Here is a 22,728-nt window from a genome sequence, read left to right on the forward strand (position 1 = left end):
TGAGGTCCCATTATTGGCTTTCTAATGCAAAAGGACAACTCTTAAACTGAGAAAGTCTTGAAAGTTCAAGGCTAGACACTCAACAATTTCTTCACTTGTTTCTTTATACATTCTGGAATAGAATTCACCAGATCTTGACAATTTGTCAATGTTTAATTTCATTAAATTCAACATACTAATTTCAACAAGTCTTTTTTTTTAATTGCTAAGTTGCTCAATGTGATGTTTTCAAATTGTCCAAGTCGAGCAAGTCAACAACCTCACCCACAACCCCAGCTACAAATGTTTACTAAAATCTTTCCATCGAGCTCTAATGTTTTACCTACTATACTTTTCTTAATTTACTTTAAAGCCCTATATAAAACAACTAATTTACAAGTCTGAGATTGCAAGAACTGCAGATGCTGGAGTCTGAGATAACACAGTGTGGAGCTGGATGGACACAGCAGGCCAGGCAGCATCAGAGAAGCCGAAACGCTGATGTTTCGGGTCAGGACCCTTCTTTAGAAATGTTATAAATCTCTATAAAGTTACACTCAACATATACTCCAGTGAAAAAATGTCCCAGCCTATCAGCCTTTCTTTATAACTCAACCCTTCCATACCTTGCATGGGCATTATGGTGGCTCAGTAGTTGGCACTGCTGCCTCACAGTACCAGGGTCCTAGGTTTGATTCCGCTCTTGGGTGACTGTCCGTGTGGAGTTTGCACATTCTCCCCATGTCTGCGTGAGTTTCCTCCCACAGCCCAAAGATGTGCAGGTTAGGTGGATTGGCCATGCTAAATTACCCATAGTATTCAGGGATATGTAGATTAGGGGGATGGGTCTGGGTAGGATGCTCTAAGGGTCAATGTGGACTTGTTGGGCCGAAAGGACTGTTTCTGCTGTAAGGATTCTGCAGTAAATCTCATCTGAACCCTCTCTGGCTTAACATTATCCTAAAGCTAAAATATGGCAGATGTTTGAAATGTGAAACAAAAGTAGTCAAAGCTAGAGGCACTCAACAGATCAAGTCATAAGATTGCAAGAGATGGGAATGGAAGCAGCATTCTGACCCGAAACGTCAGCTTTCCTGCTCCTCTGATGCTGCCTGGCCTGCTGTGCTCCTCCAGCATCACCCTGTGTTATCTCTTAATTTACAAGTCTGCTGTTTTTTGACAACATTACCAACACTTTTTTCATGAGGGAGCCCACTTTGTCCTTAAATATTCCTTTCCTCAATATTTATTTTTACAAGATGGTGTTAAAGTAGTCGGCTGAGGCCAGGTCTTGTCTGAACTCGTCGACTTTCTTTCTCTTTTTTTCCCTTTGGCTCTATTTCTTTTCTTTTCCTTTTCATTCTTTTTCTCCCCACTTTTCTTTTCTATTTCGGCTGGAGCGTGGCGGGTGGAGGAGGAGGAGGCCTCCAGCGACTGCAATGCCAAGACGAGTTGGACACTGCTCCACTCCAGCCCAGGGCCTCCCGGCAAACCAGGAGCAGGTCATAGACTGGCTGCCCCAGCCTGGAGCCACAGGTTAGGCCAAGGATCCAGGTCAGCGGCTAGGCCCAGGTACTTGAAGGATGAGAAGTGGCAATTTTGGCACAGTGTGCTGGTCTTCTTCTTCTGTCACTGATGTAGCTGCTGTATTGGAGGGGGGCGATTTAGAAAGTTTTCCACCGTATTTTTCATGTAAAAGTACACAAGACGATAAACTTCTAGTCTATTCTATAGTTTAAAAAAGAACTTTCATGTTGTCCTTGGACCAGGGAAAATCCTACAACTTTGCATATAATCAGCTTACATCAAGCCGTTTTATTTCATGTCCAATTCAATACTTGCTCCCTTGCTGCTGCAGGAAAAATTGGACAAATTCAGCCATGACGTTTTAAAATTACATTTAGCAGGTTAAGACAACAAATTCAGTGCAATTATGGTCAGAACTGGGAATACCACACAGCGTAACTTCAGCACACTGATGACAGTTTGGGGTCAGTTAACCTGGGCTTGGATTTGTGAATTAAAGCTGCAGTTTAATATATCTCTGGCTTGGACATTTGCTACGTGGCCATCAACTTGTCAGTTCTCCCCACAAACGTGGGGTTTAACTTCCATGATCCACACAATGGCCTTCTCCCTCTCCCATTTCTTGTAATCTCACGATTGGATCTGTTGAGTGCTTCCAGCATTGCTTCACATTTCAAACATCTGCCATATTTTAGCTTAATTTTGGATTAAGGACGTTATTAGACTGATGAGGCTTCAGAAGAGATTTACCAGGATGTTGCAAGGTATGGTTGGTTTGAGTTATAAACAAAGGCTGGATAGGCTGGACTTTTTCACTGGAGTGTATGTTGAGAGCGGCCTTACAGAGATTTATATAATCATAAGGGATATAGGTAGGGTTAATGGTAGGTGTCTTTTTCATAGGATGGAGGAATTTCAAGACTTGGGTGCATAAAGGTGAGAGGAGAGAGCTTTAAAAAAAAGACATGAGGACCAATTCTTTTATGCAGAGGATGTTTCATGTGTGGAATAAACTTGCTGATGAAGCATGGATGCAGGCACAATTACAGTGTATAAAAGGCACTTTCTTAAATACATGAATAGGAAAGGTTTGGAGAGATATGGGCCAGGAGCAGGCAGGTAGGACTTGGGATTGACTAGTTGGACTGAAGGTTCTGTTTCTATGCTGTATGATTCTATGAATCTATTATTAACCGTCAATTAAGAACCCAGCGTACAATGCGCCTGCCCTCATGTGCATAGTATATGAAGGGGTAATTGGAATTTCAAATGCCTTCTCTTTTGTAAAGAGGTACCTAATATCTCTCCATATTCAGCTTCACAAATTGTGCAAGAATCTTCTGCTGCTACAGTCTCAGCAGGCTAGCAGTTTGGATTCAAGAATCAGGCGGGAAAGGATCAGTTCACCTTATTATGGTGACAGTCCTCCCAGTACATTGGAACATCACAAATTCCAGAGTGCTGAGCTCAACTTTTGATTGCTTGATCTGTGAGTGAGAAACAGCATTGGGAGCCATTAATATCTAGGATCGTTCACAAAATACCGGAAGATATTCAAAGATCAACTTGCCCGCAATATGCATCAGCTGGTGATATTCTCTGCAAATCACTAACACAAGCTATGCGATTAATTTAAATACCGCAGATGCTGGAAATCTGAAAAAAAACACTGAAAATGCTGGAGAAACTCAGCAGGTCTGGCAGCATCTGTGGAGAGAGTGTAGAGCTAATAGGATCATAGAGATGTACAGGACAGAAACAGACCGTCCGTCCAACTTGTCCATGCCGACCTGATACCCTAAATTAACCTAGTCCCATTTACCAGCATTTGGACCATATTCCTCCAAACCCTTCCTATTTATATATTCATCCAGAAACCTAAAGAAGACGCATACAAAATGTGAATAAAGCAAAGTTGTTTTTGAATGTCTTGTCACAAAAAAAATGCAGAAAACCAAATTGAAATCACAGTCAATTAAAGAAACTGCACTTTGTTAGCACAGAATTTATGTCTGGTTCACAGTGCATTTCACTTATGTGAGCTAGAAACTATCTATAGTCATGCACAGAACCCTGTTCTATGGAGGCAAGAGAAGTTTGTGTTTACATTGCATCTTATTCATTGAGAAAAAGTTATGGAAGTGGCCAATCTCTGCTGAGTTCCCCATGACAACACCCTGACCAGACTCTATTTGCCTGACAGAGTTTGATCAGCTAAGCCTGATAGTTAATTGATCCAGCTGCACCTCCTTTACATTAAACTGTAAATTTGTATTCTCTTCCAAAGTTTAGCTTCTCGAGTCCTTGTCATCAGCGTTGCATAGACATTTAGTTTATAAACAGTTTATCTGAAGAATGTGTGTGAAATAGTTTAACTTATGCGACAAATTCTCAACAAAGAAATGATACTGAGCATTGACCTTGGCACTGGAAATGACAGCAGTGGAAACAGCCCTGTCAACCCTCCAAAATCCTCCGCACTAACATCTGGGGGGTTAGTGCCAAAATTAGGAGAGCTGTCTCACAGACTAGTCAAGCAACAGCCTGATATAGTGAATCATACCTTATAGGCAATGTCCCGAACTCCACCATCATCATCCCTGGGTATGTCCTGTCTCACCAGTAGGACAGACCCAGCAGAGGTGGTGGTGTACTGGGATACGGTTGGGAAGGAGATGCCCTGGGACTTTTCAATATTGACCCCGTGAAGTCTCACAGTTTCAAGTTAAACATAGACAAGGAAACCTCCTGCTGATTACCACATACTATCCTTCCTCAGCTGATGACTCTGTGCTCCTCCATGTTGAACTATACTTGGAGGAAGCACTGAGAGTGACAAACATGCAGAATATACCCCTGGTGGGGGATTTCAATGTCCACCACCAAGACTGGCTCAGCAGTAGCATAACTGATCGAGCTGGTCGGGTCCTACAGGACATAGCTGTTAGACTGGGTCTGCAGCAGGTGGTGAGGGAATGGACAAGAGGGAGAAACAGACTGGACCTCATCCTTACTGATCTGCCAGCTGCAGATGCATCTGTCCATGGCAGTGTTGGTGACAGTGCCCACCACACAGTCCTTGTGGAGACAAAGTCCTGTCTTCACATTGAGAATAACCTCCATCATGTTGTGTGGCACTGCCATTGTGCTAAATGGGACAGACTTTAAACAGATCTAGCAACTCAAGACTGGGCACTCATGAGGCGCTGTGGGCCATCAACAGCAGTGGAATTGTACTCCAGCACAACCTGTAACCTCATGGCCTGGGACATCCCCACATAACCATTACCATCAAGCTGGGGATCAACCCTGGTTCTACGGAGACTGCAGGAGGCCATACCAGGAACAGCATCAGGCATACCTGAAGATGAGCTATCAACCTGATGAAGTCACCAGACAGGATTTCTTACACACCAAATAGCGTAAGCAGAAAGGCATAGACAGAACTAATCCACATGCAACAAATCAGACCTAACCTCTGCAGTCCTGCCACATCCAGTGGTGAATGGTGGTGGACAATTAAACTACTCACTGGCGGAGGAGGCTTCACAAATATCCCCAACCTCAATGATGGCAGAGCCCGGCACATCAGTGCAAAAGTAAGGCTGAAGCATTGGCTGCAACTTTCAGCCAGAAGTGCCGAGTGGATGATCCATCTCGGTCTCCTCCAGGAGTCCCCTGCGTCACAGATACCAGTCATCAGCCAACTGGATTTAGTTCATGTGATATCAAGAAACCCTGACAACAGTTGGAGTCATACTTGGCATATAGGAAATGGTTGTGTTTGTTGGAGATAGTCATCTAAGTTCTAGGACATCTCTGCAGGAGTTCCTCTGGAAAGTATCCAATTCCAAACCATCTTCAGTTGCTTCATCAATGACCTTCCCTCCATCATAAGGTCAGAAATGGGGATGTTCGCCAATGATTGCACTATGTTCAGCGCCATTCACTACTCCTCAGATACTGAAGTAGTTCAAATGCAACAAGATCTGCACAGTCTAGGCCTGACAAGTGGCAAGTAACACTAGTGCCACACAAATACCAGGCAATAACTATCTTCATTAGGAGATAATCTAATGATTGTTCCTTGACATTCAATGGTGATACCATCACTGAATCCTCCACTATCAACATCCTGGGGTTTACCAACTGGGCTCACCACATACGCATAGTGGCTACAAGAGCAGGTCAGAGGCTAGGAATATTGCAGTGAATAATACACCTGTGGGTTTCCACCTACAAGGCACAAGTCAGGCATATGATGGAATACTCCCCACTTGTCTGGATGGGTGCAGCTCCAACAACACTCAAGAAGTTTGATGCCATCCAGGACAAACAGAAATTGCTGGAGAAACTAAGCTCATCTGTGGAGAGAGAAACTGAGTTACTGTTTCAAGTCCTATGACCCTTCTTCAGAGTGGTATCTAGTTCTGTTTGAGTTAATAATGAGTCAACATTTGTGAAGTATGTGATATCTGTTACTCTGATGTTGAAAACTATGAAGAGCATGCATTCTGTCAATGCCTGTCCACCCCATACAAGGCTTGGGGCAATAGTGTGATACTATATAGATCCCCACTATCACTCAAGCTTTGTACCATCCAGGGCAAGGTATTTTAATTTAAACAACGTCCACCAACATAAAGCATTCCTCCATCCATCACCATTGCACTGAGCCTGCAGTGCACACTATGGGCACGATGCTCTGCAACATCCCATTATAAGCCCCTTTGACAGTACCTTCCAAAATTACAGTCTCTATTCTTTAGATTAATAATGGCAGCAGATCGACTTATATCTGGATTTGGAAATATATCTCTACTTCTTCACAGGTGGTTGGGTCAAAATCCAGGAAATTTCCTCTTTAACTGCATTGTGGATATTCCTAAAGCACGCTGTGATTCAGGGAGACAGCTTGTCACCACCTTCTCAAGGGTGGTTAGGGATTGAGCCACAATATTTACATGGATAATTGTCCCTGCATCTTCAGGTTCCTGGAGAGAATACAAATTCCTACCAACTATTCCACAAAAAGCCATCCAAGATTTGCTTCCATAGTGGTCCAAGTCTAATTTAAAGCTAAGATTCTGCAGACTCCCATTGTGGAGACTGTTTTACCGTATCTATTTTATCAGATCATTATAATAATTTTACAGACCCCTGTAATAGAATGCTTACATTAAATGCCTGGAGTTAACCACTAGATTCTGGGATTCTGACTGTTCATCTCACTGTGAAATTACCCTGCTTCTTGTGATTTAAGTGGCTTTTTTTCTGACTTGATATTCTTAAGGATAGATCTGACATTTACATATTCAATCAGTACTGGGGTTGTTTGGAAAGGTATGAAACAAGATGTTGAAATATTTCTTTTCATTATACTTTCATTTTGGTATTTGATTGTATCCATTATTTTAACAAGCCTCCCTCTCCTGCTACACACACAGACACATACACACACAGACACAGACACAAACATACACATACAAATGTACTCACACACACACACACACACACAGACACACACAGACAGACACACACACACACACACACACACACATACAAACAAACGCACTTACACACACATATACATATACGCACACAAATTACACCTACTATTTGATAATCTCATTAACAAGGATTAGTTTCAAATGTCACATAGTGACTACAATGACCCTGCACGGAACCTATCTATATTTCAATCTCTGATGATGCTGAATAACTACAGAGGTGCTACAGCTTGGATTTTAGCACTGAAACTGGATAGTCATTAGCTAATATGAAGCTCAGTTCTCAGTGGGAAGTTTAACGTATACTGAAAGCTTGACTGAGAGCATTAACACTTTCAAAACATTTAAAAAAGTTGTCTGAGGTAGTGCCAAGAGGTACAACAGATTTTCACTGCAGCAGTCTAGGTAGCAGAGCATCAGCAAATTGTTTTGCCTGTTGATGGGAGAATTGTTATTATAAATCTATGACCTCACATTCTTGTTCCCTTTACAAGTGGGTCCAGCCCACTAATGATTGTGAAAACCTGTACCGCATCTCCTCTCAGCCTTCTTCTCTCCAAAAAGGACAGTCTCAACTTCTTCTATCTGTCCCTGTCACTGAAGTTTTTTATTAGGATAGACATAGAATTCCTACAGTGTGGAAACAGGCCCTTCTGCCCAACAAATCCACACTGACTCTCAGAGCATCCCACCCAGACCCAACCCCTTATGACCCACTGAAGCTACACATCCTTAGACACTATGGGAAATTTAGCATGGCCAATCTGCCTAAGCTGCACATCTTTGGACTGTGGGAGGAAACTGGAGCACCCAGAGGGAACACACACAGCTACGGGGAGAACGTGTAAGCTCCACACTGACAGCCGCAGAATTGAACACGGGTTCATGGAGCTGTAAGCCAGCAGTGCTAACCACTGAGCCACCATGTCACCCCATTCCAGGAAATGTTCTTGTAAACCACTTCTGTACTCTCTCAAATGTATTCATATCTTTCCCATAACGTGGCACCCAAGACTGCACACCATACTCCAGCTGATGTCCCACAAGTGTATTGTACAAGTTCAATATCACCTCGTTGCTCTTCTACTCTATGTCCTTATAATTAAAGCTGAGAATCAAGTCACCATAATCTTACGAGGCCATAGGACTGCACTGTCATTAGAGACAGATGACTAGTGGCGATTTAACCTGAGGGTCACCGTATTAGATGAGGGGAGAGGTTGAGAAGGAGAAAGCTGAGAGTACTGTACAGTGCATTAACTGCTGTTTCCACCCCCCACCACCTTCAACAATCTGTATATAGTTGATACAACCCTTCCTGGAGCAGAGTTCTGGAGAAATCGTTGACTGGAAACATTATGTCTGTTCCTCTCTCCACAGATACTGCCAGGCCTGCTGGGTTTCTCCAGCAGTTTGGTTTTATTTCAGATTTCCGGCATCTGCAGTTTTTTTCCTTTTAATCGAGTATGCAGAGCTCGGTTCCTATGGAGTCACTTGCCTTCTTATCTGCTGGAATCAGGGAACACTAGTTCAGAACTACACTGCACAAAATTGTAAAACTTTCCTGTGGTGCAAAAGTACAAACTTCACATTTACTCCTATCGTAATATTAAGATTGTTCTGGAGAACTGGAAGTTATGGGCCACATCATGAAAATGTTAAGTATTCAGATTTAGGAAATGGTCATAGAGGTCTACAGCACGGCCCTTTTGGTCATTGCACCCACGCCTGCCAAAACAACCCCGTAACCATTCTAATCCCATTTCCCAGCACTTGGCCCATAGTTTTGTATGCCTTGGCATCACAAGTGAACATCTAAAAACTTCTTCAATGTAATGAGGGTTTCTCCCTCTACCACCCTTACAAGCAGTGAGTATGAGATTTCCACCACTTTTTGGATGAAAAAGTTTATCCTCACACCTTCTCTAAATCTTCTGCCCTTCACGTCAAATCTATGCCCTCTGGGCTTTGATCCCTCTGTCAAAGGGAAAAGTTTCGATGCACTTTATTCCCTGATTATTTCATACATCTCAGTGGTGTCCTCTCAATCTCCTATGGTCTAAGGAAAACAACCCCAGTCTGCCCAATCTCTCTCCACAACTGGAACTCTCGGGCCCAGGCAACATCCTGGTAAATCTCCTCTGCACTTTCTTCAGTTTAATCACATCCCTCTTACAATGTGGATTCCAAACTGCACACAATACTCTAGCTGTGGCCTAATGAACATTTTATACACTGCCAGCATAACCTCTCTTAAACTATATGCCTCAGCTAATAAAGACTGATATATCACATGCCTTCTTAACCGCTTTAGTATCTGTCCTGATACCTCAAGGGACTGGTGTATGTGTGCACCAAGGTTGATTTGATCCTTGGTGTTTCTGTTCATCATGTATTCCTTCGATTATCCTACCCAAGTGCGCCATGTCACATTTATCGCAACTGAATTCCATTTATCACCGACCAGCCTATACAATTGGCCCATCTCTACGCACCTGTTAATCTAGGGCCACCCTCCCCACTAATTACCCAAAAGCCAATTATTTATTTATATATAACTTGTTATATGCGCACTTACTGATCAAATGTCCTCAGTTTATGTAACAGTTTACTACTGAAGTTTAAATATGTGGAGATATCACTGAAACAACAGATTGTTTAAGAAACAGTTTGATAGCTCTCTGAAATTGCAGCTATGGTTTTACATTTCTATTGTTTTCTAGGTAAAGGTTGTTTCCATAAAGTCATTAGCAGTGTCATATAAGTGTGGATCTGTTAGTTCATACATTTCCTATAGTATTGGAAGTGAGCCATTGATGACACTCCGAAGAGCATCCCACCCAGATCCATGCCCCCTATCCTATCCCTGTAACTGCACATTTCCCATGGCTAACCCACCTAACCTACATGCTCCTGGGCAACTTAACATGGCTAATCCACCCTAACCAGCAAATCTTTGGACTGTGGGAGGAAACCAGAGCACCCAAAGGAACCCGCACCGGCACAGGGAGAATGTGCAAACTCCACACAGACCGCCTTTTTTTAAATTTCAAAAACATACTTTATTCATAAAAAAAACCTGTACATATCCAGAATAACAAATTCAGTTTAGTTCTGCAGTGTAGCACATCAGGGAACAAAACATTGGACACAGAAGGGACTGCAGATACTGGAAGCTAATAGACATGGAGCTGGAAAAGCTCAACAGGTCAGACAACATCTGAGGAACAGGAAAGTCAACATTTTGGACTGGAACCCTTCTTCAGGACCCCTGAAACATCAGAATTTGACTCTATCCAAATAAACCGAAGACATCCCTTACAGATAACAAGATTATATTTACATGCATTTGAGGCACTTGGAGAGTCTGATAACTAATGGACACCCCCACCCCCCAAACATTTAACTTCAGCAGGAAGACTTCAGACTGTGGTTTCTCCCCACTGAGCTTTCGCAGCAGCTGCCCCAAGCTTTATTGCAGCCCTGAGCATGTAGTCCCGGGCCATGGAATGTGCCAGTCTGCCACACGCAGTCAGGGTCAGCTCCTTGGTCTGGAAGACCAACCAGGCTGAAAGAGAGTCTCTCACTGAGTTGTCGGTCCTCCACGCACAGTCGATGCTTGTCTCAGTGTGCGTCCTGGGGAACAGGCCGTAGAACACAGAGCCCTGTGTCCTGGGGCTGATCAGGATGAACGTTGGCAGAGATCACTGCATGTCTCTCCAGTGTAATGTGGCACGGACTGACCAGGCAATACTAGAAGGAGCACACTGGAGCAAACTCCACACAGACAGGCTGGAATCGAATGCGGGGCCCTGGCACTGTGAGGCAGCAGTGCTAAACGCTGGGTGACTCAGTTCATTCTTATGCATTGACTGTTGTTCCAGACCAGCAACTGGGTGCAGTGAATGTAGAAATGATACCTGTAGGATGGACAGGCTGGGTCACCAGGTTGCCTATATAAGTCTATTGCACCAGTGAGAAGTCCACATAAGAGCAGCAGGCTCATTGGAGTTCTCATTGCACCAAGCCGATTATGAAAAGCTTGTTGGATGAGATCTGTTGTTGTCTGTATCAGAAGGTGTGGGGAGCCCAGCGGACAGAGTGTGCCAGCTCTAGCAGTAAGAGAGCAGCTCTGAGCCCCTCTCAGCCTGCCTGGGGGGTCGCTGAGCAGAAGGGCTCAATGGCAGCAGCGGCGACCGCCTCACCTTTCCTCAAACACTTCGCTTTGAGATACTCCCCGGCGGGGGTGAGCCCAGCTAATCGCAGGCGCCACACTCTCCCTGCCAGCGAGTTCCGGAACCTGAGCCTGACAGATGCACTCAGCGTGTTCGAAATCGAGAGGGAAGGTAAGGGCTAGCAGCTCAGCGGGGGGAAGGTGTTAGCGAGCACGTACACTCTGCCCTTCCAGTGGCTACGACCCCTGCTCTGACCTCCAGCCCAGCTACTCTCTCCTGCAACCGGTGCAATTCTGCCCTCATGTATTCAGTAGCTCCTTTCTCCTGATGTAATGTTGAAAATGTCTGTATGTGAGTGCTGTTTTGTGTACAACTCCTTATTTAGTTTAGGTATTCCAATCTGGGAGATAGCGACCCAAGCTGATAGCCCACAGAGATGGTTTTACATCCCCGCTTAGCAGCCGACGGAATTTAAAATCAATAAATGAAATTGGACTTATTTATTTCTGAAATTAAGATGTTCTGAAGAAGGGTCACTGGACCCAAAACTTTTTCTCTCTCTCGCTTCAGAAACGCTGCTGAGTTTCTCCACCAATTTCTGTTCGTTTGAAATAAATTTGTTTTTTTAAAAGAAAAGTGTGTATTACAAACTGTGTAATTACTGTAATTCGTTATAGGAGCCCACTTGGTTCACTCATGTCCTTCAGAGAGGGAAATCCGTTCTACATGTGACTCCGGGCTTAGAGGAAAGCAGTCTTTTGGCTGAAATGACCAGTGAGCCAATCAGCTCAAGGGCAGCAAAGACATCCACATCTTATGAGGTCGTACAAAGCTGGGTGGGGTAATGAGGTCTGCTTCATGACTGAGAGATAGTAGGAACTGCAGATGCTGGAGAATCTGAGATAACAAGGTGTAGAGCTGGATGAACACAGCGGGCCAAGCAGCATCAGAGGAGCAGGAAAGCTGACGTTTCAGGCCTAGACCCGTCATCAGACAATGAAGGGTCTAGGCCCAAAACATCAGCTTTCCTGCTCCTCTGATGCTGCTTGGCCTGCTGTGTTCATCCAGCTCTGCACCTTGTTATCTCTGCTAAATGACTGGCTCAGTTTTACTATAATTCAAACCATCCTAACTTTTTAAGGTTTGGGAAGTCAGCTGTGAGGTTGGCTTCAGTCAGTCAAACAATGCTCACCAATATAAAAGAGATATAGGAGCAGAAGTAGGCCATTCAGCCCAATGATTTTGCTCTGCCATTCGATGAGATCCTAGCTGATCTGATAACCCTCAGCTGCACTTTCCTACCGTATCCCCATAGCCTTTGCTGACTTTACTGATTAAAAATCTGTTGGTCTCAGCTTTAAGTATACTTAATAACCCGGCCCCAACGTCCTGCCATGGTAACGAATTTCACAGGCTCACTACCCTCTGGAAGAAGAAATTCCACCTTACTGCTGACTTAAATGGGAAACCCCTCATTCTGAGATGCCACCTGGGTCTTTGACTTTCCCAAAGGAGAGACCTCTAAGAATTTTTTATGTTACAGATAGACATACAATATGTTGCGGGGAATAAATACTTGAGAAGCAGGGAGGTTGTTTCCACCAGTGGGGGAAACTAGAACGGTGGGGGGTGGGGGAGGTGGGCATCATAGTCTCAAAATAAGGGTAAGTAGATTTAGGACTGAGTTGAGGAGGAACAGTTTCCTCTGTGAATTGTGAATTTGTGGAGTTCCCTGCTCAGGGAAGCAGTTGAGGCTGCCTCGTTGACTGTTTTAAAGGCATGGAGAGAAACTTTTGAACAATAAAGGAATTGAGGGCAAGTGGTCAGGTAAGTTGAGTTGAGTCGACGAAAACAGATCAGTGGAGCAGGCCCGAGGGGCCAGATGGTGGACTCCTCCTATTTCTTATTTCCCTTCCTGCCTGTGAAACATTTCAACGTTTTACTTCAAACAGTCTGTTCCACAATTTCTGAGAATACCAGAGACAAAAAGAAACTCAGCGCCTCTTCTCTATTTTCTCACTTTTAGCTTTCATTTCAGTCTCCGGAGAATGTCCTTTACACGTGGATGAAGTCAGACACTTTCTCGAGCTTTGCCCCGAGTTATCCCTTGGCTGGTTTGAAGAAGGGAGGCTGGTAGCCTTTGTAATCGGCTCTGGATGGGACAAGGACAAGCTCTCACAGGTCAGACACACTGCCTTTCATCTTACTTAATACAGCACTGCTGCGAGGAGTGTTAAGACCCAATTTGTTCAGTAATATTGTCTCTTCTCAGCAATATTGAATATGCTGCAAACCCTCAACACAATAGTGTCTATGGTATCATATTTAGTTGAAAAAAATCCTTCATGTTTGTTCTTGCCAAAGCTGTTAGATTTTACAGACAAATGACTTAAAAATAGACAGAGGTGACGGAAAACACAAACTAGATTGATTAGTCACATATTTTAACCACCTACTCAATTTCACTTAAATGGCACAAGCCATATTAGTCAGATTTGAAAACATGAGAAAATTCAAATCAGATTGAGAAGGTGATGGGAGGTGCTTTAGGGGGTGGGAGAGACGAAACAGGATAAATCAGAAATGGGAAGCTCATGAAATTGTTTGAATACTAACAGGTTGCACGTAATGAGATTCCTGAGTCACTAAACAGTATGCTGAGTGGGAAAGGTGATGAGAACTTGTCAAGATTTCCAATCATAGCAACAGAGGATGGCCTCGGTCTTGAAATTCTGTTGAAGTCAGTCTTTAATAAGATTGTCTAGCTGCCTCCTTCAGTGCCCTTCATCCCTCAATCCTTCTGGTAGCAATTTAGACACCCTGCTGCATGAATAACATCAGAAAAACTTCATTTGCCTTTCTTTCTTTATGTGTTCTCTTCTTGCTCTGGTCTCATTCAGTAGTTCACAGGAACCTGAGAGATACAACAATAAAAGTAATTTAGCACCAAGGGTGCAGCCTACTCAACAGAGTACAACGTTTTAGTAGATAAACCCCAATTATCCATGGAGTGTCATGGTGGCCCAGTGGTTAGCACCGCTGCCTCACTGTACCAGGGGCCACCATGACACTATTGGGCCGTCGGGTTCAATCGCAAGCCGTGGCTGACTGTGTTTGCATGTTCTCTGTGTAGGTTTCCTTTGAGTGCTCAGTTTCCTCTCAGTCCAAAGATGTGCAGGTTAGGTGGATTAGCAATGGAAAATGCAAGGATAGGGGAGGGAGGTGGATTTAGGTGGGATTCTCTTTGGAAGGGTCAGTGTTGATTTAGTGTGCTGAATGGCCTCCTTCCATGCTGGAGGGATCCTGTATCACAAGGGTTTTCTATTCTGCAATTGTTTCAGATGTACAATATAAGTTTCTGTTAGTTATATTCATAGCCTTTTTAGTGAAAATATGCTTCTAGCATGTTTCTTTTTTTTTCCCCCCATGTAAAATATCATATTTGGGAACATGCTTGAGACAGATATTGTTATCAAACAATGGATTTGAAATTTGAAATTTTACCATCTGGAATTTGATTCCATTGACACAACATAGCTGTGACCCCTCTGATGAAAGTATTACTGTTTGAGTCACATCTTCAACTAACTCACTAACATCTTCAAACTACAAACAAGTTTTCCTTCATGTATTTCATCCTTATGGAACTAGCTCTAAGGTCATTTCTGTTGCCCCTTTCTAATTCTCAATATGTATCCTTTCAGCTTGAAAAACAAACCCTAAGCCATTGTGAGCACTACCTTGTTAATAAAAATGGAGTGCTACGAATGTAATATAATTTTGTATCTCAGGATCCATACTTTGTTCTTCTACTGTTGTAAATATTTTCATCATCCTGTATTAAAAAAATCTTTTTTATTATTCATTCACAGGATATGAGCATTGCTGGCTAGGTCAGCATTCATTGCCTATCCCTAATTGCCCAGAGGGCAGTTAAGCATCAGCCACATTGCTGTGGGTCTGGAGCCACATGAGGCCAGACCTGGGAAAGATGGCAGTTTCCTTCCCTAAAGGACGTTCATGAAGCAGATGGGGTTTTCCCAACAATCAGCAATGGATTCACAGTCATCATTAGATTCTTAATTCCAGATTTTTTTTTTGATTTCACATTCCTCCAGCTGCCGTATCACTTGCTTCCTTGAACTTTTTACAATTCATTCTTATAATCAAAGGGGTTTTTTTTGCACTAATGCATGTTTCTGTTAGAGGCACCCAAATCAGGTGTTTGCATGCTTTTTTATGTCCTCAGTAATGTTAGCATTAACAGACTTTAAAAATAATTCATTGCTGAGGAAGGGTCACTCAACCCAAAATATTGACTCTTGTTTCTCTCAACAGCTGCTTCCAGCGCTGTTGAGCCTTTCCAGCAACTTCTGTTTTTGACTTCCAACGTCTGCAGTTCTTTCCAATTTGGTTTGAAAGTAATCTACTTTAAATGTACAGTATGAAGTAAGGGCAAAGAACTAAGTTCAGCAGAGACTATTGTAAAGACAACAATACTTCAGCTAATTTCATAGACGCTTACACTAATTTACATGATTCACATCAGACTCCCGAATGGTATGTTGCCTCCCAGGTGCACGGGTCAGGGATGTCTCCGATCGGCTGCAGAACATTCTGAAGGGGGAGGGCGAACAGCCAGTTGTCGTGGTGCATACAGGCACCAACGATACAGGCAGAAAACAGGATGAGGTCCTACAAGCAGAATTTAGGGAGTTAGGAGCCAGGTTAAAAAGTAGGACCTCAAAGGTAGTAATCTCAGGATTGCTACCAGTGCCACGTTCTAGTCAGTGCAGAAATGAAAGAATAGCCAGGATGAATGCATGGCTTGAGAGATGGTGTAGGAGGGAGGGGTTCAGATTTTTGGGACATTGGAACTGGTTCTGGGGAAGGTGGGACTATTACAAATTGGACGGTCTACACCTGAACCAGACTGGAACCAATGTCCTTGGGGGTGCTTTTGCTAATGCTGTGGGGGAGGGTTTAAACTAATGTGGCAGGGGGATGGGAACCAAATATTGGACAGAAAAGAGGTGGAAACAAAAGCCTGTAGGGAACCAGATATTGGAGTCAGTGCGACTAAAGGGAATAGTAGTCGGGGAGCAGATGATGAACACAAAGGGACAGGTGGTCTGAGGTGCATTTGTTTTAATGCGAGAAGTGTAGTAGACAAAGCAGATGAGGTTAGGGCTTGGATTGGTACCTGGAGGTGTGATGTTATTGCTATTACTGAGACTTGGTTGAGGGAAGGGCATGACTGGCAACTAGTTGTCCCAGGATATCGATGCTTCAGGCGGGATAGAGAGGGAGGTAAAAGGGGTGGAGGAGTTGCAATACTGGTCAAAGACGATATCACAGTCACACTGAAGGAGGGCCCCATGGAGGACTCAAGCAGTGAGGCAATATGGGTGGAGCTCAGAAATAGGAAGGATGCAGTAACAATGTTGGGGCTGTACTACAGGCCTCCCAACAGCGAGTGAGAGATAGAGGCACAAATATGTAAACAGGTAATGGAAAGGTGTCGGAGCAACAGGGTTGCGGTGATGGGAGATTTTAATTTTCCCAACATTGACTGGGATTCACTCAGTGTTAGAGGTCAAGACGGAGCAGAATTTGTAAGGTGTGTCCAGGAGGGTTTTCTAGAGCAGTATGTATGTAGTCCAACTCGGGAAGGGGCCATACTGGACCTGGTGCTGGGGAATGAACCCGGCCAGGTGGTTGATATGACACTAGGGGACTACTTTGGAAACAGCGACCACCATTCCGTAAGTTTTACAATACTCATGGACAAGGATAGAAGTGGTCCTAAAGGAAGAGTACTAAACTGGGGAAAGGCCGACTATACCAAGATTCGGCAGGATCTGAGGAATGTAGATTGGGAGAAACTGTTTGAAGGTAAATCCACATTTGATATGTGGGAGGCTTTTAAGGAGAGGTTGATTAGCTTGCAGGAGAGACATGTTCCTGTGAAAATGAGGAATAGAAAAGGCAAGATTAGGGATCCATGGATGACAGGTGAAATTGAGAGACTAGCCAAGAGAAAAAAAGAAGTATACATGAGGTCTAGGCGACTGAAGACAGACGAAGCTTTGCAAGAATATCGGGAATGTAGAGCAAATCTGAAAAAAGGGATTAAGAGGGCTAAGAGAGGACATTAGCTATTGCTGGCAAACATGGTTAAGGAAAATCCAAAAACCTTTTATTCATATATAAAGAGCAAGAGGGTAACTAGAGAAAGGATTGGCCCACTTAAGGACAAAGAAGGAAAGTTATGCACTGAGTCAGAGAAAATGGGTGACATTCTTAATGAGTACTTTGCATCGGTATTCACCAAGGAGAGGGACATGACGGATGTTGAGGTTAGCGATAGATGTTTGCTTAGTCTAGGTCAAGTTGACATAAGGAAGGAGGAAGTGTTAGGTATCCGAAAAGACATTAAGGTGGACAAGTCCCCAGGTCTGGATGGGATCTATCCTTGGTTACTGAGGGAAGCGAGAGAGGAAATAGCCGGGGCCCTAACAGATATCTTTGCAGTGTCCTTAGACACGGTTGAGGTCCCAGAGGACTGGAGACTTGCTAATGTTGTCCCCTTGTTTAAAAAGGGCAGCAAGGATAATCCAGGTAATTATCGACTGGTGAGCCTGACGTCGGTGGTAGGGAAGCTACTGGAGAAGATACTGAGGGATAGGATTTATCCCCATTTGGAAGAAAACGGGCTTATCAGTGATAGGCAACATGGTTTTGTACAGGGAAGGTCATGTCTTACCAACTTAATAGAATTCTTTGAGGACGTGACAAAGTTGATTGATGAGGGAAAGGCTGTAGATGTCATATGCATGGACTTCAGTAAGGCGTTTGATAAGGTTCCCCATGGCAGGCTGATGGAGAAAGTGAAGTCACATGGGGTCCAGGGTGTGCTAGCTAGATGGATAAAAAAACTGGCTGGGCAACAGGAGACAGAGGGTAGTAGGAGAAGGGAGTTTCTCAAATTGGAGACCTGTAACCAGTGGTGTTCCACAGGGATCTGCGCTGGGACCACTGTTGTTTGTGATATATGTAAATGATCTGGAGGAAGGTGTAGGTGGTCTGATCAGCAAGTTTGCTGATGACACTAAGATTGGTGGAGTAGCTGATAGTGAAGGGGACTGTCAGAGATTACAGCAGAATATAGATAGACTGGAGAGTTGGGAAGCTAAATGGCAGATGGAGTTCAATCCGGGCAAATGCGAGGTGATGCATTTTGGACGATCAAATTCAAGGGCGAACTATACAGTAAATGGAAAAGTCCTAGGGAAAATTGATGAACAGAGAGATCTGGGTGTTCAGGTCCATTGTTCCCTGAAGGTGACAGCGCAGGTCAATAGGGTGGTCAAGAAGGCATATGGCATGCTTTCCTTCATTGGGCGGGGTATTGAGTACAAGAGTTGGCAGGTCATGTTGCAGTTGTATAGGACTTTGGTTCGGCCACATTTGGAGTACTGTGTACAGTTCTGGTTGCCACATTACCAAAAGGATGTGGATGCTTTGGAGAGGGTGCAGAGGAGGTTCACCAGGATGTTGCCTGGTATGGAGGATGCTAGCTATGAAGAGAGGTTGAATAGACTACGATTATTTTCATTAGAAAGACGGAGATTGAGGGGGGACCTGATTGAGGTCTACAGAATCATGAGGGGTATAGACAGGGTGGATAGCAAAAAGCTTTTTCCCCCCCAGAGTGGGGGACTCAATTACTAGGGGTCATGAGTTCAAAGCGAGAGGAAGAAAGTTTAGGGGAGATATGCATGGGAAGTTCTTTACACAGAGGGTGGTGGGTGTCTGGAACGCCTTGCCTGTGGAGGTGGTAGACGCAGACACGTTAGCATCTTTTAAGATATATTTGGACAGGTACATGGATGGGCAGGGAGCAAATGGACACAGACCGTTAGAAAATAGATGACAGGTTAGACAGAGGATCTTGATCGGTGCAGGCTTGGAGGGCCGAAGGGCCTGTTCCTGTGCTGTAGGTTTCTTTGTACTTTAGTTTTGCAAATACAAAATTGTTGTAATAAAGAAGCATTTTTAGATTTTGGCAAAAACAGAATAGAGGCTCATCTCACCCTCAAATTACTTTCTTATATTTCAGTTACATAGGGTCTTTTGTGCTCTAGATCCACCTTCAGAAAGTAATGAATGTCAAATTGATGGAACTAATGAAGAGCTAAAATAAAACCCATCCGAGATACAAGAATGCCAGTGGAGGTGGCTGTAACCCCAGGAAACACAGAAGCAAGACAATAAGTTCAATTCCATCTTGTGTCTTGAAGGCCATAGGTGCCAATCCTGAAGGGAAAACAAGTCATTAATATCATAAAACAATGAACTGTGGATATTGGAAATCTGAAATAAACAAAAACAGAAATTGCTGGACAAAAAATAGGTCTGGCAACATTTGTGAAGAGAAAACAGAGCTAGACACGTTAGTAGTTTTAAAAAGTGTGTCAAAATATGCAGCTGATCTTCTGGGTTTGCATAAGCTGCAGAGGAAAGGATGAAATAGCTGAGGGGACACTAAGAGGATCATGTTCAATTGTTTTTAACAAACATTCCAGTTGAAAATATTTGCACTTCTGTATTAGAAGCAAGACAAGTGGTACACTTAATTATGATTAAACAATTTAAAATTGACAAATGGAGAATGGGCAAGTTACCTGAGAAATTAACCTACTTAAAATAGGAGGGGGGTGGGTGGAATGCAGAACTTTGCTTTGTGAACTTTAACAAGAAGTTGGATTTATGCAATAGTGCCCAGACTAAAAGTAGAGTACTCATGGACTGCCGGGGCTCAACTTGCAATTGCTAGTTGGATGCGAGATCTCCTGGGACCGACCAACAGTTGCTGTGTGCTGGGTTTGTGAAGGCAACCCATGAGGATCTGTCTTACTTTGCTGCCTCTTCCGCGCTAAGATCACAAACTTCTATCATTTCTATTATCACACTCCATTCCAAAATCAGTATCAAGATGCCTGTATGGTATGAACAACATACCCTTTTATCCAATATCCCACTCGTCCTGGCTCAGAAACTGAAACTTTGACGAAGATTTTTCTTCATCCTGATTGTCATTAGACTGGTTCTTTAGAATTATATTTCCCATACCTACAATTGTCAAGGTGATACATCAATCATTACAAATGTATATGCTTATGGTGAAGGCATTGTCTCAATTGAGGATAATTACAAAGGCATTGGATAGAATTATTGTCCAGGGATATGAGGAAAAAGGCAGGGAGATTTGGACTAGATAATAGGACCATTGCAGGATGAATGGCCTCCTGCACTGTAATCCAATGGTTCTGTACTTGCAATTGATTGCGAATGTTCATATGCTTGCTAAACAATTAATGTACAAATTTTAATTTGTAACTTAAAAAAGATGTTAACATTTCAAATGCTTGTAGGATGCTATGACCATTCATGTCCCTGGGGGCTCCACTGTGCACATTCACGTTCTGGCTGTCCACCACAAGTGCCGTCAGCAAGGGAAAGGTTCCATTATCTTGTGGCGATACTTACAATACCTGCGATGTCTCCCCACAGTCAAGCGGGCTGTTCTCATGTGCGAAGATTTCTTGATCCCATTCTACCAGAAAGCTGGCTTCAGAGAGATTGGACCTTCTGATATTGCAGTGGGTCCCCTCACATTTACTGAAATGGAATATCCTCTTGGAGGAGGAGCTTACCTGCGGAGAAATAGTGGCTGCTAAACTATGATGTTGAACCTAGTGATGTGAATTTCATTGGCCTCCAAGCAATCTTTAATGGACGGATGTCCATATTAATCGGCGATGTTGCAACAGCATTCCATTTGCTTTAAATAGATTAACGGTGTTGTTCAAATGTTAACATGAAGTTAATGATGACAATGAAAAAAATTGCATTCTTAGAAATCCAAGGCAGACTTCTCAATTTTAGTAGGTACATAAAACATGTGATGAGATTGGATGAGTTGTAGAACAGGCAAACAATTTCTCACATATAAACCTTATGGCTCGATAAAGATGGACCTGTCCCACAGGTTTTGTTCAACTTTAGTGGAGAAGTTCATTTTAAAATATCACTTCAAGAAATATTGTTTTGCTCATAGTACATTGAAGTGAATAACGTCTGGATTAATTACACAACATTTGTCTTTAATATAGTTGAAAAATCTAATGATTTCAGCAATTGTGTGGTTAACATGATACTTCCTGTTAAATCGGGTTCCACTATTTACTAAAATGATATATTCCAACAGTTCAGTAACTCCTCCTTATTCGCCTGTTTTGTTTCCCCCACATCTTGATTCCTAGTAATACTTGCTGGAAAACCTAATGATAAAAATATTGCCAAAGGCATATGGTCAATTTTAATTTACCCATCAAGGAAACCTGTGGGATCAGATCAGATAATAAAATGTGAGGCTGGATGAACACAGCAGGCCAAGCAGCATCTCAGGAGCACAAAAGCTGACGTTTCGGGCCTAGACCCTTCATCAGAGAGGGGGATGGGGAGAGGGAGCTGGAATAAATAGGGAGAGAGGGGGAGGCAGACCGAAGATGGAGAGTAAAGAAGATAGGTGGAGAGAGTATAGGTGGGGAGGTAGGGAGGGGATAGGTCAGTCCAGGGAAGACGGACAGGTCAAGGAGGTGGGATGAGGTTAGTAGGTAGCTGGGGGTGCGGCTTGGTGTGGGAGGAAGGGATGGGTGAGAGGAAGAACCAGTTAGGGAGGCAGAGACAGGTTGGACTGGTTTTGGGATGCAGTGGGTGGGGGGGGGGGGGAAGAGCTGGGCTGGTTGTGTGGTGCAGTGGGGGGAGGGGACGAACTAGGCTGGTTTAGGGATGCAGTACCCCTTCCCCTACTGCATCCCTAAACCAGCCTAGTTCGTCCCCTCCCCCCAATGCACCACACAACCAGCCCAGCTCTTCCCCCCCACCCACTGCATCCCAAAACCAGTCCAACCTGTCTCTGCCTCCCTAACCGGTTCTTCCTCTCACCCATCCCTTCCTCCCACACCAAGCCGCACCCCCAGCTACCTACTAACCTCATCCCACCTCCTTGACCTGTCCGTCTTCCCTGGACTGACCTATCCCCTCCCTACCTCCCCACCTATACTCTCTCCACCTATCTTCTTTACTCTCCATCTTCGTTCTGCCTCCCCCTCTCTCCCTATTTATTCCTGCTCCCTCTCCCCATCCCCCTCTCCGATGAAGGGTCTAGGCCCGAAACGTCAGCTTTTGTGTTCCTGAGATGCTGCTTGGCCTGCTGTGTTCATCCAGCCTCACATTTTATTATCTTGGAATTCTCCAGCATCTGCAGTTCCCATTATCTCGGATCAGATCAGATAATGGCCTAATTGAACACTTCAAATCAGAGTCATACAGCACAGAAACAGAACCTTCAGTCCAACCAGTCACACCATGTCCTCAAATTAAACTAGTTCCACCCGCTTCCATGTGGCCCATATTTCTCTAAACATTTCCTATTCATGTACTTATTAAAGTATCTTTTAAACATTGTA

General features: G+C 43.7%; 1 protein-coding gene across 2 annotated transcripts; it reads left to right on the plus strand.

Annotated features, from left to right (window-relative positions):
• Positions 1 to 10,996: 10,996 nt before the first annotated feature.
• Positions 10,997 to 21,664, plus strand: LOC125462417 (serotonin N-acetyltransferase-like). 2 transcript variants are annotated; one of them, XM_059653888.1, is made up of 3 exons: positions 10,997 to 11,362; positions 13,218 to 13,372; positions 20,629 to 21,664. In XM_059653888.1, exons 1-3 carry the CDS (start codon positions 11,050 to 11,052, stop codon positions 20,932 to 20,934), a joined length of 774 nt encoding a protein of 257 aa, XP_059509871.1. In that variant the 5' UTR covers positions 10,997 to 11,049; the 3' UTR covers positions 20,935 to 21,664. The 2 variants fall into 2 exon arrangements, with proteins under 2 accessions (XP_059509871.1, XP_059509872.1); XM_059653889.1 differs by having other exon boundaries at positions 13,230 to 13,372.
• The last annotated feature ends 1,064 nt before the right edge of the window (positions 21,665 to 22,728 follow it).

This window comes from Stegostoma tigrinum, chromosome 23 (assembly GCF_030684315.1).
Source record: "Stegostoma tigrinum isolate sSteTig4 chromosome 23, sSteTig4.hap1, whole genome shotgun sequence".
In the NCBI taxonomy this organism is placed as follows: Eukaryota; Metazoa; Chordata; class Chondrichthyes; order Orectolobiformes; family Stegostomatidae; genus Stegostoma; species Stegostoma tigrinum.

Excerpts from the sequence above, each read along its gene's own strand:
- LOC125462417 (XM_059653888.1), top strand. The coding sequence starts at position 11,050 with ATGAAAAGCTTGTTGGATGAGATCTGTTGTTGTCTGTATCAGAAGGTG. Across the intron at positions 11,363-13,217 it reads GTTCGAAATCGAGAGGGAAG|CTTTCATTTCAGTCTCCGGA; the intron begins GTAAGGGCTAGC and ends TCTCACTTTTAG. Across the intron at positions 13,373-20,628 it reads ACAAGGACAAGCTCTCACAG|GATGCTATGACCATTCATGT; the intron begins GTCAGACACACT and ends AAATGCTTGTAG.